The sequence below is a fragment of the Tursiops truncatus genome, chromosome 8 (genome assembly GCF_011762595.2).
Source record: "Tursiops truncatus isolate mTurTru1 chromosome 8, mTurTru1.mat.Y, whole genome shotgun sequence".
In the NCBI taxonomy this organism is placed as follows: domain Eukaryota; kingdom Metazoa; phylum Chordata; class Mammalia; order Artiodactyla; family Delphinidae; genus Tursiops; species Tursiops truncatus.
In genome coordinates, this window is record NC_047041.1 from 103867814 (window position 1) to 103883526 (window position 15713).

The 15713-nt window shown below is 50.8% G+C and overlaps 1 protein-coding gene across 3 annotated transcripts in view; it reads right to left on the reverse strand.

Annotated features, from left to right (window-relative positions):
- The window catches only part of CPT1A (carnitine palmitoyltransferase 1A), a 63787-nt gene that overhangs the window by 36515 nt on the left and 11559 nt on the right, over positions 1 to 15713 (reverse strand). For all 3 annotated transcript variants that reach the window (XM_033861338.2, XM_033861336.2, XM_033861337.2), the window contains exons 2-5: positions 10109 to 10262; positions 7400 to 7539; positions 2429 to 2600; positions 453 to 554 (exon numbers count right to left, since the gene is read on the reverse strand). In XM_033861338.2, coding sequence (XP_033717229.1) covers positions 453 to 554; positions 2429 to 2600; positions 7400 to 7539; positions 10109 to 10249 — 555 coding nt within the window. In that variant the 5' untranslated portion in view covers positions 10250 to 10262. The remainder of the gene's footprint in view (positions 1 to 452; positions 555 to 2428; positions 2601 to 7399; positions 7540 to 10108; positions 10263 to 15713) is intronic.

The window sequence follows — 15713 nt, forward strand, 5'->3', positions numbered from 1 at the left end:
AGAGCCAAGGGTAGGACCAAAGGCTGGTGTGTTCAGGACACCAGGACGGGAAAGGACCCAGAATGATAGGGACGGAGAAGGTCACGCCACCAGGTCAAGGCCAGGCCTCCAGTTCAGAATTTTCGGGGTCCCCATGTCGATCTGCTCTGGCCCTTGCAGGTAAGAGCAGGCAGGCAGCAGTTCACAGCACTCAACCGCATCTACCACATGCATAAGCAAACTTACGGGACACAAAACTGCTGCTGGGCCCTGGGTTTGCAATGAGATTTTTTTTTTTTCCAGCTATGCCGTGGGGCACGCGGGATCTTAGTTCCCCAACCAGGGATCCAGCCCGTGCCCCCTGCATTCGGAGCACAGAGGCCTAACCACTGGACCGCCAGGGAAGTCCCATCGAGTCACAGACCTTAACGTTTCAGAGCGGGCGTTCTGGGGACGCGTGAAGCCGCACCTACCCTGTTGACGGTATCTTGGACGGCTGGGACCGGCAGGCGTGGTAGAGATGTCTGGAAGCTGTACAACATAGGTTTGCGGCCTGAAAAGATCTTGACCATACCCTTTAAAAAAAAAAAAAAAAAAGGTACATTCTCAAAGAGGAGCTCTGTCAGAGATCCGAAACCAGTTCTCCAGGATATACAACTTGACGACCGCGGACTGATTTTCTGTGCTGGTTCATTTCCTCTAGTCCATTTTCTGCCCCTACACTTGCAGGCCTCAGCAAACAAGTAACCCCAAATAAGACCCAGGGTGAACAAAACCCTAGGTCTGACAGATGCCTGAGACGTCCTGCCCTGTCCAGGCGGTGCTGTCCCCCGGGCACCCTGACACTGGGTCTGACTGCACTTCTGCACGGCGGGTAAGTTCCACCCACCTACTTCTGCAAGGCCCTCGGTTTCGGGATTGGCTCCCGGGGCCTGGAGCCAAGTGCAGCCCCTTCGGTCAGTATCAAGCCTGGTGGCGGCACATACTTGCCTGCTCTAGTCTGGAATGATCTAAATTGCTGTGATGACTGGTCATCTCATGCAGACCAGACTTCAAAGGAACTTCTAGGGTTCACAGTGCGAGTGTGGACAGGGGGGTGATTCTTGATGTCGAAGAGCAGGTGGGACTCACCTGGACACCAGCCATGAAGGCCACCCTGGGGAAGGTCGTTTACCTTGCTCTGTAAAGTGTGGAAACCATCTCAGAATCTCTCCTGGGAGTTGAATTCTACTTCTCTGGAAATCAGAAATCTTACATCCAAGCAACAGCAGGAAGTCGGTTCGGGAAGAGTGAAGCCCAGGGTGTACGGTGGGCTTGGGCACAAGGGTGCCTGCTCCTTTCACGAGGAGCCCCAGGGGATAGCATTCAGCCACCGATGAACCCATCACGGGACAAACCTCCACGCACGTGGCCGGTAAGTGACAGGCGGACTAAGGGCTGAGGTGAGCTGATGGAAGGTACTAGAAGCTAAGGGTGAGTCAGCGAGTCCCGGTCAACTGGTCGGCTAAGGTTAGAAAAGCTACAAAGAAGCGGACGGATGGTACTTTTATTTGATGGGTGACATGAATGAGAAACCCAGCAGACATTAATACCAGATGTTCAGAACCCACTAAGACCGTTAGAGAAAAAGAGCGTCTGGCCCAAACAAGGAGGCACGCTGAATCAGAGCTCTCTGGCACGTACAGGGCAACGCTCAAGTCACCAAGGGGACTGTAGAGCACAGGGAACTCTAGTCAACACTCTGTGATGACCAATACGGGAAAGAGTCTACAAAAGGATGGATATATGTATAATGGACATACGTATATGTGTAACTGACTCACTGTGCTGTACACCTGAAACTAACACAACACTGTAAATCAACTATACCCCAACAAAAATTAATTAAAAAAAAAAAGTCACCCCGGGGTAAAGGCCCAGCGAGGACCTTCCTTTCAGAAGGAAAAGCCTCCCACACCAGATGTGGAGCTGACGGATGGGCCAGGCACAGAAGGACACATCCTGCGTGGTCTCACAGGTCCGTGGAACCATGGAAGCAGCAAGGAGGGATGGGGGCTGCCGGGGGCTGGGGACACGGGGCTGCGGGACGGTTAAAGGGGACAAGGTTTCGGTTCCAAGAAATAAGTACGTCCTGGAGACCTACCCTAAGGCATCGGGCCTGGAACCAACACTCCTGTGCTGGGCTCCTCCGAATTTGCTAAGAGGGCAGATCTCACGTTAAATGCTCTTACGGCCAAAGGCAAGAGGCCTAAGCGGGGCCCGAGGAAACTTCTGGAGAGTGGATAAATCTGTGGCCTTGGCAGTGATGAAGGCGTCACGAGTGCACACTTATCTCCGAACACATCAGGCTGTGACAGAGCTGCGGCTTCGCAGGTGTCAGGCATACCTGGAGAGAGCGGGTTAGAAACGCCCACCCCAGCTGTGCCCTGGGGCGAGTTCGCATCATTACCATCCAGACTTTGGTGGCGCGGCTTATCTTGCCGTGCTGGGCGAACATCCAGCCGTGGTAGGACAGCAGCACCTTCAGAGAGTAGCGCATGGTGAAGATGAGGGCCACCCACAGGCCCGTGCCGAAGAGGACGCCGCTGACCACCTTCTTCGTCTGGCTGGACATGTAGCCACTGCCGAGACAAGACCAGACAAGCCACAGGTTCGTCCGCGTGGAAAGGAGGCCACGGGCAACGGCGCCGAGAGGCGCCACGTGCTACAAGGTGGGTGGTCTCCTGCGGACACAGCTGAGGCCACAGACCCCAATCGGAGTCAGGCCTGATCAGGGAGACGACAACCCGTGTTAGGTCAACTCTCAGAAGACTCGGCCATCTTTCTCCTGGATTTGAGATGAACCAGCCGCATCTGCTTTGCTGGTCCTCGAAACAAACCAAGGCTAATCTGCACAACTGGGGAGCGTGGACGACCTCCTCCAGGCCCAGGAATGAGGACGGAGATTACGGGGGAGGCGGTGGCCCGTCCACGATGAGAGCTCAGCCCCAGACTGACCTGCTTTCTCCTGGGCTGGGAGCCGGCAGCAATCCTGCACCTTCCCTTCCTGCTACTCATGACGCGTTTTCCTTAAACACACCTTGGGATTTCACCAGGATGCGTAAGAAACGCAGATCAACTGGCACAACTATTACTTCAACCATTTAGATCTAAAGAGCTTGTTTTCGATCTGGGTAGGAACACTTACCGTGAATACACGTAGACACTGATGACGTAAAATGATCATTTAAATCGAAAACTGACGAAGAAAATGTTTTCGTTTGCTAAGGAGAGTAATATATTACCTGGTAAAGATGGGACTTCAAAAATGAGAAGAAATGCAGCTACTCATTCACCTTTGTGGGCTGTAGTTTTAGTTGTTTTGGAAACCACAATATATCTTCAAAATAAAAATAATTTAAATAACAAATGCTGGCGAGGTTGCGGAGAAAGGGGAACCCTTACGCACTGTTGGTGGGAGTGTAAATTGATGCAGCCACTGTGGAAAACAGTAGAAGGTTCCTCAAAAAAAAATTAAAAATAGAACTACCATATGATTCCACAATTTCACTTCTGGGCTTTTATCTGAAGAAAATGAAATCACCCCATGTTCACGACAGCACTATTTACAACAGCCAAGATATGGAAACCTAAGTGTCCATGGACAAACGAATGGATAAAGAAGAGGTGGTAGGTATGTATCAATACAATGGAATATTATTTAGCTAGGAAGAAAAGCAGAAAATCCTGCCACTGTGACAACATGGATGGACCTTGAGGGCATTATACCAAGTGAAATACGTCAGACAGAGAAAGACAAATACCATATGATATCACTTAAACGTGGAATCTAAAATATGACACAAATGAGCTTTTTAATGAAACAGAAACAGACTCACAGATATAGAAAACTATAATATATATATGTATATATTCCTGAATCACTTTGCTGTACACCAGAAACTAACACAATATCATACATTAACTGTACTTCAATTTTTAAAAAAATGTTGAAAAAAGAAAGACACATACTGTACAATCTCAGTTATACATGAAATCTAAAAAATTTTCAATTTGTAACTATATTTGGTGACGGATGTTAACAAAACTTTGGTAATTATTTTGCAATATATACATATATCAAATCATTATGGTATACACCTAAAAACTAATACAATGTTTTACGTCAATTATACCCTTAACCTAAAGGTTTCGCCAATATTTGGAAACCACCAATTAAACATCTTCTCTTACTTCAGTAACACAGAAACGAACAGTAAAATACTGGCAAAACGTCTGCTTCAAAACGTCTCTTTCTATAACCTGTCAATTCTTGCATTCAAGTTTAACCGTAGTCTCTACTTTAAACCTCTACCTTCTTTTCTGATGGTCTGATCTACAAGCAAATTTGGATTTAAGAACCTGTGTTTCAGACAATCTATGCTTTAGATTTCTAAGTCCTATGTCACTGAACTTGGAAAAGACACACCCACTTGATTCACAAAAATCAAGTAGTATTTTTACATTAACAAATGATGTGTTCAGCATTTGCTTAAATATTTTTTTCTTTTTTTTTAAATTATTTTTCGGCTGCGTTGGGTCTTTGTTGCTACATGCAGGCGTTCTCTAGTTGTGGCGAGCGGGGGCTACTCTTTGTTGCGGAGCGTGGGCTCTAGGCACACGGGCTTCAGCAGTTGTGGCGCACGGGCTTAGTTGCTCCGCAGCATGTGGGATCCTCCCGGACCAGGGCTTGAACCCGTGTCCCCTGCATTGCCAGGTGGATTCTTACCCACTGTACCACCAGGGAAGTCCCCCAGCATTTTTTATATATATGCACACAGGCACTTTGACAGCAAGCATCAGCTTTAATAGCTTTCTGTTAAAGGGCATGCCCCTTCGGAGGCTGCAAGGGATGGGCTTACATAGAGCACGCCGTACACCTGCATTCGGGGAAGCTGCAACCTCAGGACGTTGGGAACCCTCTCCAGGAAGACTTTGCAGAACAGCCCTTGAACCTGGAAGATGCTGGCCCCTTCACCTGGTCTTTCTAAATTTGGGCCAGGGATGGCCCAGTTTACCGCAATTGGTTTAGAGGGACAAAGAAACAAATCTTATAAAGACCCAGATTAGAAAGGGCTTTAAATAGGCAACACTTCTAAATATAATCCAGTGCGAAGAGACAGCCCCCATTCAAAAGTAAATTAAAAAATTGTGTTAAACCCAAGTAGACAGGAAATCGGAGGTGAACTGTCTGCAGGGGGCGCAGGCCTGCGGCTCCCCGAAATAAAGGAGGGGAAGAGAGGGGCTGGGGCAGGGAGGTGAGAGCGACAGGGTCCCTGCCTGGCTTCCCGGCCCCCAGGCAGAGCAAGGACTCGGGCAGGCGTCCAGCACAGGCGTGCTTCCACTGCAATGACAGGGCTTTGTATCCTGGGCCCTGCGGACGCTTATAAAGGCAGGAGCCAGCGATCCCGAGGTGGCCGGAGGCTCCGAGGGGCTCAGCTGGACTCGCGGTGACTCTCGCGTCTCCCTGGACACCATGAATGTGGGGCAGCTTTCAGGAGCGAGGGGCACCCGCTCAAAGCAATGTAAGAAGATTCAGACCTTTCGCTTAAAACCGCTTAATCATCTCTTTAGAGTGATCGGAATCAAATTCAGTCCTGAGCTGGGAGCTTTCCTTTATGTCACATTTGGCCGCGTTACTTTCCTGTTCTTTTCTGAAAGAACGATATTCAAATCCAAACAACCAACTGATTTAGTAAAAGGTCCAGAAGTTCATCTGTTTAGCTCAGGCCCAGCCCCGACCCTGTAGCTACGGCCCAGGGACCCCGTAGACACACCTGGGATGCACCCCATCCCTCACAGACCCCACCTGCCTCCCAAAACCCGTGGCGCGAAAAGCAAAGCCCAAGCACGGGACGAGGACTTGGGGACTATTATTTCCCTAGTAACAGACGTACGACGTCCTCCGGTGGTAACAAGCAACACAGGAATAGGATCAAAGGTCTGGCAGGGGACAGCCACAGCCGAGCTGGAGGCACGAGTACTTTCCAACCAGAAGATAAAAATATGTCTTCCACGGGACTTCCCGGGCGGCCCAGTGGTTAGGACTTGGCGCTTTCACTGCCGAGGGCGCGGGTTCAATCCCTGGTCAGGGAACTAGGATCCCGCCACAAGCTGCTTGGTACAGCCAAAACAAACATTGTAAATGTGCCTTCCAGAGCCACGGCTGCCATCACAAATGGGGTAATGGAAACAGCCCTGTGTATGTCCCATCATTTGGCCACTCAAACACCAGTAAGGCAGAGGTGCTGTTTTTTTTTTTTGCGGTACCCGGGCCTCTCACTGCTGTGGCCTCGCCCGTTGCAGAGCCTGTCACACAGGCTCAGCGGCCATGGCTCACAGGCCCAGCCGCTCTGCGGCACGTGGGATCTTCCCGGACCGGGGCACGAACCCGTGTCCCCTGCATCAGCAGCAGGCGGACTCTCAACCACTGCGCCACCAGGGAAGCCCCCAGAGGTGCTGGTTTTTTGCGTTTGCCTGGCAAGAAGGTTCTCCGAGGGGAGGCTCAGGGCACGTTGAAGGAAGCACAGGTGTCCGACCACGCGGAGCTGGGTCTGGATTCCAGCTCCCCACTTCCCCTCTTTGCGACTCTGGGCAGGAATCTGCACCTCTGAACATTTCCTCACTTTTTCATGTCGGAGACCCCAGGGAGAGAGGTCACTGCAGCGCAGGGGCCAGACGGCAGGAGAGGCTACACGGGAGCCAGGGCCACCCCCAGGACCGGAGGGAAGAAAGAGGGGCTCCAGAAATGCCCTCGAGGGCACGGCCAACATTCTGGCATGAGACCCCAGCACCACGTACCTTGCAAGAAAAATATCAACCCAAGGCCCCGCCTGGCCGAATATCATGGTATTAAAAAAGCTTCTAGAAAAATCTACAGCAACCAGGAGAGTGTTGGGGTCCCGCCGGTGTTCTAAGCCAATCAGACAGGGAGCTGAGGGGCTGAGGTCTCCCCAGAGCCCCCAACAGCAGTCAGTTCCCGGGGTCCCAGAACTCCAGGACGGACCCCAGTGCAGGGAAGAGACCTTGTCCAGAACCGGCTTCTGGGGCAGAAATTCGTTTCGAGGGTCCCCCTGGCCAGGCTAAGTTGACTGCCACTGCTGGCTCCCACCTCGGGCCCTGACATGTCCTGGCGGGTACCCCAGGACCAAGGCTGCCCTTCTTGTCCCTGGTCTCCAGAGAAAGGGCCACAAGGGTCCCCAAACTCCCGAGGGGACCTTCATACCAGTCCAGGAAATGGGGAGAAAGCCGACATGACAACCACAGCAAAAGCCTCAAACTGAATCCACAACAGCCATGACGTGTGAGAAGACATGAAAACGTCAGCAACAAAGAAGTCAATAACTCCCTAGACGGTTGGAGATTTGAAAGGATTACTTACGTCCTGTCAAGGGTCCGATTGATTTTTGCAATTATTCCCAAAGAGGGGTCGATCCTGGTGTACATTGTTGATACCACGCCCACAACCACGATGAGCCAGCTGGAGGGACTCGCCGGGTATACGCCGGTGATGATGCCATTCTAAACACAGACACGCACGGCATGAGCAACGTCCCTCCTGGTGGTGGGGGCCCGTGAGCTGGCAGGCAGTGGAGGGGTGGGGGGTCTGCACACAGGGGCAGCTAAGCGGCCACACTATCACTACTGGAAACGTTCCCCAGAGCCTCCAGCCCCCAGCTGCTCAGACTTCTGTCCAGCTCCTTCCCTTCCTCTACTTCTGAGCCAAAACCCTTCCTAAAACAGTTCCCCCAGAGAGTGACCCCAGGACATTAGACTGACCCGAAGCACAAGTTTAACATACAGATTCCCGAGCTTCACCCAGACTGACTCGGGACACTGGCCACCTTGCCAACCACGATGTCCTCTCCCCAACATGCTACACCCAGGATGCCTGGACAGCCCCCCCCAACTCCAAAACCACCCGTCCTGCTGCTCCTGAATCAGACACCATTCAACCCGAGGTATTTCCAGGAAACCTCACTTCATGTCAAGAATTTGCCGTAAGATGCTTCATCCAAAGCTCCCCCAGCCTGCCTTCAAAACAAAAAGGAGCAGTGGAGGGGGAAGGAAGACACATGACCCCAAATTGGCAACATGTTGACAGCTATGGAAACAGCAGTGGGGCTTTATTACCCTCTTTACTTTCGCGTATGTTTCAAAACTCCCAATTAAAAAATCCTGGGACTTCCCTAGCAGTCCAGCGGTTACGACTCTGCACTTCCAATGCAGGGGGCCCAGGTCTGATCCCTGGTCGGGCAACTAAGATCTCACATGCCACGCAGCGCAGGCAAAATATTTTAAAAATTTAAAAATAAATAAAAAAATTTAAAAAAAAATCTTACTGAAGCCATGATAATAGTTAAGATAATAGATTAAAAAACTCTCAAAGCTTTATCTGAATTCTCTCAGAAGAGACTTACACATCCCTACATGTTATTCTCATAATGGAGAATCACAAAAGATTTTAAACAAAGTGGTTGGGTGCAGGGGGGCCTTCTGGTGTTCTCTGAACCGTTCTTGTAAAATAAACAGGTATATACGCTAAATTAAAATGGAGGGAGGACGTTTCTAGATTAAAGGTCTCTGCTCACCACATCCCCCCGACCGGCAGCAGCTATGCAAGCCTTCCCCCCGCTTCCTCTGAGCATCAGACGGTCCCCTAAGGAACCACGTGGTTAGGATGCACCCTTGCTGTGCACTGTTTTCGTAGGCTAGTTTTGCCCCCTCGGCAGTACCACAAGGTTTTTAAAGTCCGGGAACAACGTCTACGCTGGGTTACGACAACGGCCACACCGGGGCACCCAAGCTTCTACTTTCCTCCATTTGTAGGTAAAAGGAGGCGTCCAGCAAGGTCAGGAGCGCAAAGGGCACTTTCCCCTGTAGGTGGCGGCCTCCTCCACTTCGGGTGGGTCATGCTGCTGGCGCCCACAAGGGACCAGCGTGACGGGGCCATGTACCTGAGCCCCAGACCCCTCTGGCAGAGCCCGGGAACACCTGTCCAGCCTGGCCAGGTCCCAGGGGCCGGTCCACTGTCTCCCTGGTCACTGTTCCCATCCACCCTAGCTCCTGGGCCTTTTTCTTTTTTTTAATATTTGTTTATTTGGTTGCACTGGGTCTTAGTTGCGGCTCGCAGGCTCCTTAGTTGCGGCAGGCAGGCTCCTTAGTTGCGGCATGTGAACTCAGTTGCGGTATGCATGTGGAACCTAGTTCCCAGACCAGGGATCGAACCCGGGGCCCCTGCATTGGGAGCGTGGAATCTTACCCACTGCACCACCAGGGAAGTCCCTTTTCAAAAGCCCACCTTGGAGCTGCCCTCTGAAGGGAAAACTGGACAACAAACACACAAACTGGGGAACAGCGGGGCAGACACTCCTGGTGCACTTTCGTCTTGTTTGAATTTTTTTAAACATGCATTTGTCCTTCTGTGATTCTTATTTTCTCTTTTTCGGGAGAAGGAAGGATTTATTCTTACAAGCAGCAGGTAAGGAGCACCCCGGGGATCTTCCCCAGCAGTGTTTCCCTAAACAGCACAATTGGGGAAGTTTTAAGCGAAGGGTACATGCATGTTCATGACTTTTGTAATTTTTTACATAAGTGAATTAAAAACAAGACACGTGCTTAAAAACAGTGAATACATGTCCACTCTTGCAGGTAAACAGAATTGAGAGCATGAGTGGTTAGCTGTATTTGCATTTACGTGCATGTTTTTCAACGCTGGACTATTTTATTGGCGAGACTGCTGTTGAACTCACTGCGGTTTCACACAGCTGAAAAACAATCCTTTTCCTACAAGGTGTAGAGGGGGTTCTGGACTCGGAGCCCAGACGTGGAGTCTAGCCTTTATTCTGCTTCTTCCGAGCAGGTCACTTACCCTCTCCGAGTCCTGATTTCCTCATCTGCCCTACGGGGCCCCGATTCACCCTACCTGCCTTACAGAATTTCTCCAAGAATTCAGCGAGGCAATCCATGGGAAAGTGTTTCACAAGCCTTAAGGACCACGGAAACATACATGATGTGTCAACTACCACTCTGACACGCTGAAACTTCAATAAAGGGAATACTGTACAGATTGAAGCAAGTGTCTGAAAACCTTGAATCTGATGAACTTCTTCTTCCAGGAATGAAGTCCAGACAGATAGATCTGCCTGAGGGCCTCGTGGCTCAGCCGGAGGTCGATTCCGTCGGGAGTGACCGTGAACTGAAAGGCCACGGCTTGGTGAGCCTCCGCCATGGTTATCGAGCTCCTGGAAAGACAAGGGGAGAACGTAACATGGAGGGGGCACTGACCGGACGTTAGAAAACCTCTAACTTGTAGAGAAGCGTAATCCATTCTGAATCTGATTGTTTCCTCCCATTTGATAGATTACAAGTTTTTCATTAACACACCCGATTCTGTGATTAGCCATCACCCCTCCCCTGCTGGTCCAGCCAGATACAGACAATTGCGGCCTCTGCTTAGAGGCGCTGGGTGGTCAGCAGAGTCCAGGAGCGGGAACCCCTCGTTCCTCCCTCCACTACCCGCCATCCACCCAACTCTGCCGCCCAGTCTACACCCGGCTGACCCAGGAAGCCCGAGGAGGTTTAGCAACTTGCCCCGCAAATGGGAGGCAAATCCCATTCCCGCCCACCAGCCAGCCTAGAGGCTGGCACAGAAAGTCCACAAATGCGTCCACAATGGCCCCTGATCCCTTATCTTCAGGGATCAACGGTGGGAAAACAGGACCAACGCCAAACACCTTGGCCCCTGGTACGCGTGGGGCTGCTGCCCGAGAAACCCCTTCAGGCTCCACAAAGGACTCCACGAAAACCAGACGCACAGAACCCTCAGGGGGAGGTGGGGTGTGGACAAGACAGGCTGGGCCTTCCTCCTCAGAGGCTGCAGAAATCCAACTGCCGTCAACAGCCAGTATCACGTTCCCTCCCCCGCTGCAGGCTCAGCCCTCCCTGCAGGCTTCCCTGCCTGGCAGAGGCAAGTGCATTGCATTTCCCCTGCTGGGTATATCCGGTCTCCCTTCACCTGCTTCCTTGGCGGGATCCCGCCTCACCTCTTCCCTCCTGGCCTCCCCAGCACCAGCCCCTCTGCCAACCTTCTGAAGGCGGGCGATGGTGCCACCTCCTCCTAAACCGTGTGGCACCAAGCACACGTGGATAAAGAGGAGCTAAAAATCCAGAACAAACCAGAATAAAGATCCGAAATTGGGAGTGCGTGTGTGTATCCCCATCGCAGGCCATGTCTCCTTTTTTTACCCGTGTAATAAGCCCACTGGGGGCAGACGTCGGACCCGTCAAAATCAAGGGCAAGGCGGTTTCAGAGACACCCAGTTACAAAAGTCAAACTAGCTTAGTCTTCAGCAAATCAGGACGAATGATCTCAACTTTCACTCACTGGTTTGTTCAACAAGAGTGTGCTGAGTGCCTCCTATGTGCCAGCCGTGGGGAGGATGGGGGTCCCCCTGCCCTCCTGCAGCTCAGACAGGGGGTGGAAAGAAGAGGGAGTGACAGAGGGGACCTCCCAGGCGACACGGAAGCCCAGGAGAAGGATTGGCCAGAGGGCAAGACTTCCAGGCCTGAAGGCAGACCTGGGAAAGGGCTGGAGGTGCAGGGTGGCTGGGCTCGAGGTGGGCACTAAATTCAGAAAGGGAAGTCCCGGAGGCAGTCGGGTTTCATGCTAAGGGCAATGGAAAAGTATCCCAGGGCTGTGAGTCAGGGGCGTCAGTTCCTGTGTCTGTGTCTGTTCTAAAGAAGACCACTCGGGCCGCTGTTTGGAGCCAGGGCCAGGTGGGGTGAGGAAGTGAGACCAGTACGAAGCTGGGGTGGTCTTCCAGGAGAGCGTGGCCCAGAGTGGGAACACTGGGGACGGGGAGGGTGACCCGCTCCAGACAGGTTTCGGAGGTGCCCTGGGGCTGGGGTCTGAACCGTGTGGGCTCCACTGAGCCTCCACACACAGAAGGGCCACAGCGCGGGGTGGGCTGGGAGTGGAGCCTTCACCCCGGGATGGACCGGGGCACCCACGTGGAGATGCTGGGGCAGACGGAGTGGCTGGGATGGGCACCCGAGAGCGCTGCTCGGATGACCTTGAAAGAAAAAAAGCAAGTCGGCGAAACTTGCATCCCACTCACGGAACCTTGGCCTGGTGCCATGTGTCCAGCATTCAAGAATAGTTACACGTTATTTGGGACTTCCCTGGCGGTCCAGTGGTTAGGACTCTGTGCTTTCACTGCTGAGGGCCTGGGTTCGATCCCTGGGCAGGGAACTAAGATCCTGCGAGCCGTGCGGTGTGGGCAAAAAGAAGGATAAGAAAAATTACACATTATTTACCTGGCACAGAGCAAACGTCCAGAGCCTGGCTAACTATGAAGACAGATGCCATTTGAAAGCAGCACGACTCTAAGCAAAAGCTCGCTACAGGTAAATTGAAAATGCTGAAGACATTTTAAACCAACAGCTGGAATCAATTTCTCGAAAAGCTACCCAAGGTGGCTCTTAAGATGTTTCCAGAACCTGAAGGTTAACTCAAGCCCTCCCCCCATCAAAGCCTTGGGGTGAACACAAAGCAGGTCTTACAAAGATAAGAATTCTGCACAGCATGCATCACAGCAAATAAAATTATGTGACTGGCTACCCTTTCAATGATTTTTAAAAATTAATTAATTAATTTTTATTTTTGGCTGCTTTGGGTCTTCATTGCTGTGCGCGGGTTTTCTCTAGTTGTGGCGAGCGGGGGCTACTCTTCATTGCGGTGCACGGGCTTCTCATTGCGGTGGCTTCTCTTGTTGTGGAGCACGGGCTCTAGGCACGCGGGCTTCAGTAGTTGTGGTTCGCAGGCTCTAGAGTGCAGGCTCAGTAGTTGTGGCTCATGGGCTTAGTTGCTCCGTGGCATGTGGGGTCTTCCCGGACCAGGGCTCGAACCCGTGTCCCCTGCATTGGCAGGCAGATTCTTAACCACTGTGCTACCAGGGAAGTCCCTCAATGATTTTTAAAATCTTTCAAGGGCTTTCTGCAGAACAGGAAGGGATTATTAATGGCAGTAGACTAAATGTAGTGTTTGTAGCCAATTCTCTCCAAAGGTATGTGTCCGGTGTTTGCTCGGGGAGCTAACCTCTGCTGGGCAGGGGCACACAGACAAGGATATTTACAGCCTCCGTTTCTGGAGGCCTTTATCAGAACTCTTTGAAAAATAGATAATTAATAAGGGCCTATACTGTATAGCACAGGGAACTCTACTCTGTAATGACCTACGTGGGAAAAGAATCTAAAAGAGTGGATATATGTATACATATAACTGATTCACTTTGCTGTACAGCAGAAACTAACACAACATTGTAAATCAATTGTACTCCAATAAAAATTATTGTATTATTATTATTATTTTTTGGTCACACAATGTGGCATGTGGGATCTTAGTTCCCCCACCAAGGATCAAACCCATGGCCCCTACAGGGCAAGCATGGAGTCTTAAGCACTGGACTGCCAGGGAAGTCCCTAAAAATTATTCTTTTTAAAAATGAAAAAACTCTGAATTTAACTAGTGATTTGCTTGTTTTGATTGGTTCAGACTAAAAACCAAATAGAAGAGTCTTAAGTGCCCTCCAGGTGGACAATTTGTTTTTCTAGTTTTGCAGGAGCCAGGATGACGATCGTGAGCCGGCCTCCCCCGATTTGAGCCAGAAGCAGGAGTTAGTGAACCAGATGACAAGGGCTTGAGAAGCTCCCTCTGCAAATCTATCGAGTGAAAATTCCACCCTCGATTTTGGCATCCACAGCCTCGCACTTGCAAACACTCAGCCTTGGAATACTGCCCCCTGCAGCCACCAGGACAATGCAGAGCTTTCGCTGCAGTAAAATACCACTTTGCACCCACCAGGACCGCCATAATCAAAAGGATGGGCGATGACAGGCGCTGGAGAGGATGTGGAGAAATCGGAACCCTCGTGCACGTCTGGCCGGGATGTCAGACGGCACAGCCCCTTCGGAAAAGTCTGGCAGCTCCTCAAACGGTCAAATGTGGAGTTACCACACGACCCAGCAATTCCGCTCCTAGGCTCATGCTCATGAAAACGTGTGTCTGCACACAAACCTGTACGTGATGTTCACGGCGGCATTATTCATAATAACCAAAAAGTGGAAGCAGCCCAAACACCCTCCCACTGACGAACGGGGGTAAACAAAATATGCCCTGTCCATACAACAGGATGCTACTTACAGGCAATACGAAGGGATGACGCGCTGACACACACCACCGCACGGGTGACCCTTGAAAACATGATGCTGAGTGAAGGCAGCCAGACACAGATGGCCACGTATTGTACGATTCCACCTATGGGAAATGTCCAGAACAGGCACATCCGCAGAGGCAGAAAGCAGTGGTTGCCTAGGGCCGGGGGGAGGTGGGGCTTAAGGAGAGGAGGGTTTCTTTGGGGGGTGATGAAATGTCCCAGAATTGATGAGGGTCACAGCTGCACGTACGTGTGAATATACTAAAATCACTGACGTGTACACTTGAGGTGGGTGGATGGTATGGGATGTGAATGATCTCCCAATAAAGCTGTCACAGAAACACCGCTGTCTCATGAAACAGAAATGTTATCTATTTAACACTCATGCATCTGAACCTTCTCTCCTCAGACATGTAATTCAGGCGGGTGCATTACTACTCCTTTCCCGCGATGTGCCCCAGTTCTGCATTCACGCTAAGGACCCCTTTAAACAACTGTTACTTCATAACCTTAAGAATTACTATTAAATGCTTTTAGGTGTCACGTGATATGGTGGTTATTTTCGGAAAGAGCTGCTGTCTTTTTTTAATGTCAAATCACCAACTTTGTGATTCAAATTAAATTCTATGCATTGCTTCACCAATACACATGGAAATATAAATACATGGTGTATTGTATGTTATCATTCATCAGGATGAGACTTTTTGCAGGTGCCTGAAAACAACTGTTTCAAATATAATATGCACACATTTTACAATCAAAGTTAGAAAACTATTTTTTAATTGAATGGTAAGAGCTGCTATCTTTTGGCGATACATACTGAAATATTTACCAATGCACTTTTATCTTTTATCATGTTGGGATTTGCTTCAAAACCACTGGAGGTGGGGAAGGATGGACAGGGGTAGGGACTGCCATATGTGAGAACTGGTGAAGTTGGGCTGTGACCAAGTGAGAATCCTTATGCCTGTGCTTCTTTTTTTTTTTTTTTTGGCGGGGGGGGGCCATGCCACATGGCTTGCAGGATATCTTAGTTCCCTGACCAGGGATCGAACCCGTGCCCCCTGTAGTGGAAGCACAGAGTCCTAACCACTGGACCGCCAGGGAATTCTCGCCTGTGTCTCTTCTGTATGTTTGTCATCTGCTCTAATAATTGCTTAAAATATGTTTAAGGAAATAAAACACGTATCCACTGCAGCCGGTGCTAAATCTCACACCCAGAGACCAACTTTCAATAGCTGCTCACCCACCCAACCACACCTGCAGAAACAAGAAGAAAGGAAGGGCGAGGCTGCCTGTGGGGTCACTGCGCCCCCTGCCCTGGGGCACCCTCGCAGGTCATACCCCCAGCTCCTACCTTCCACCCAACCCAGGTGGGTGTGGGTGCAGCCTGAATGCACTGCCCTGCCTCTCCCACCTTCGAGTCGCCCCGAAGCAGCAGCTGGAGTAATTGATGAAGACACAGCTACCATCACTTCC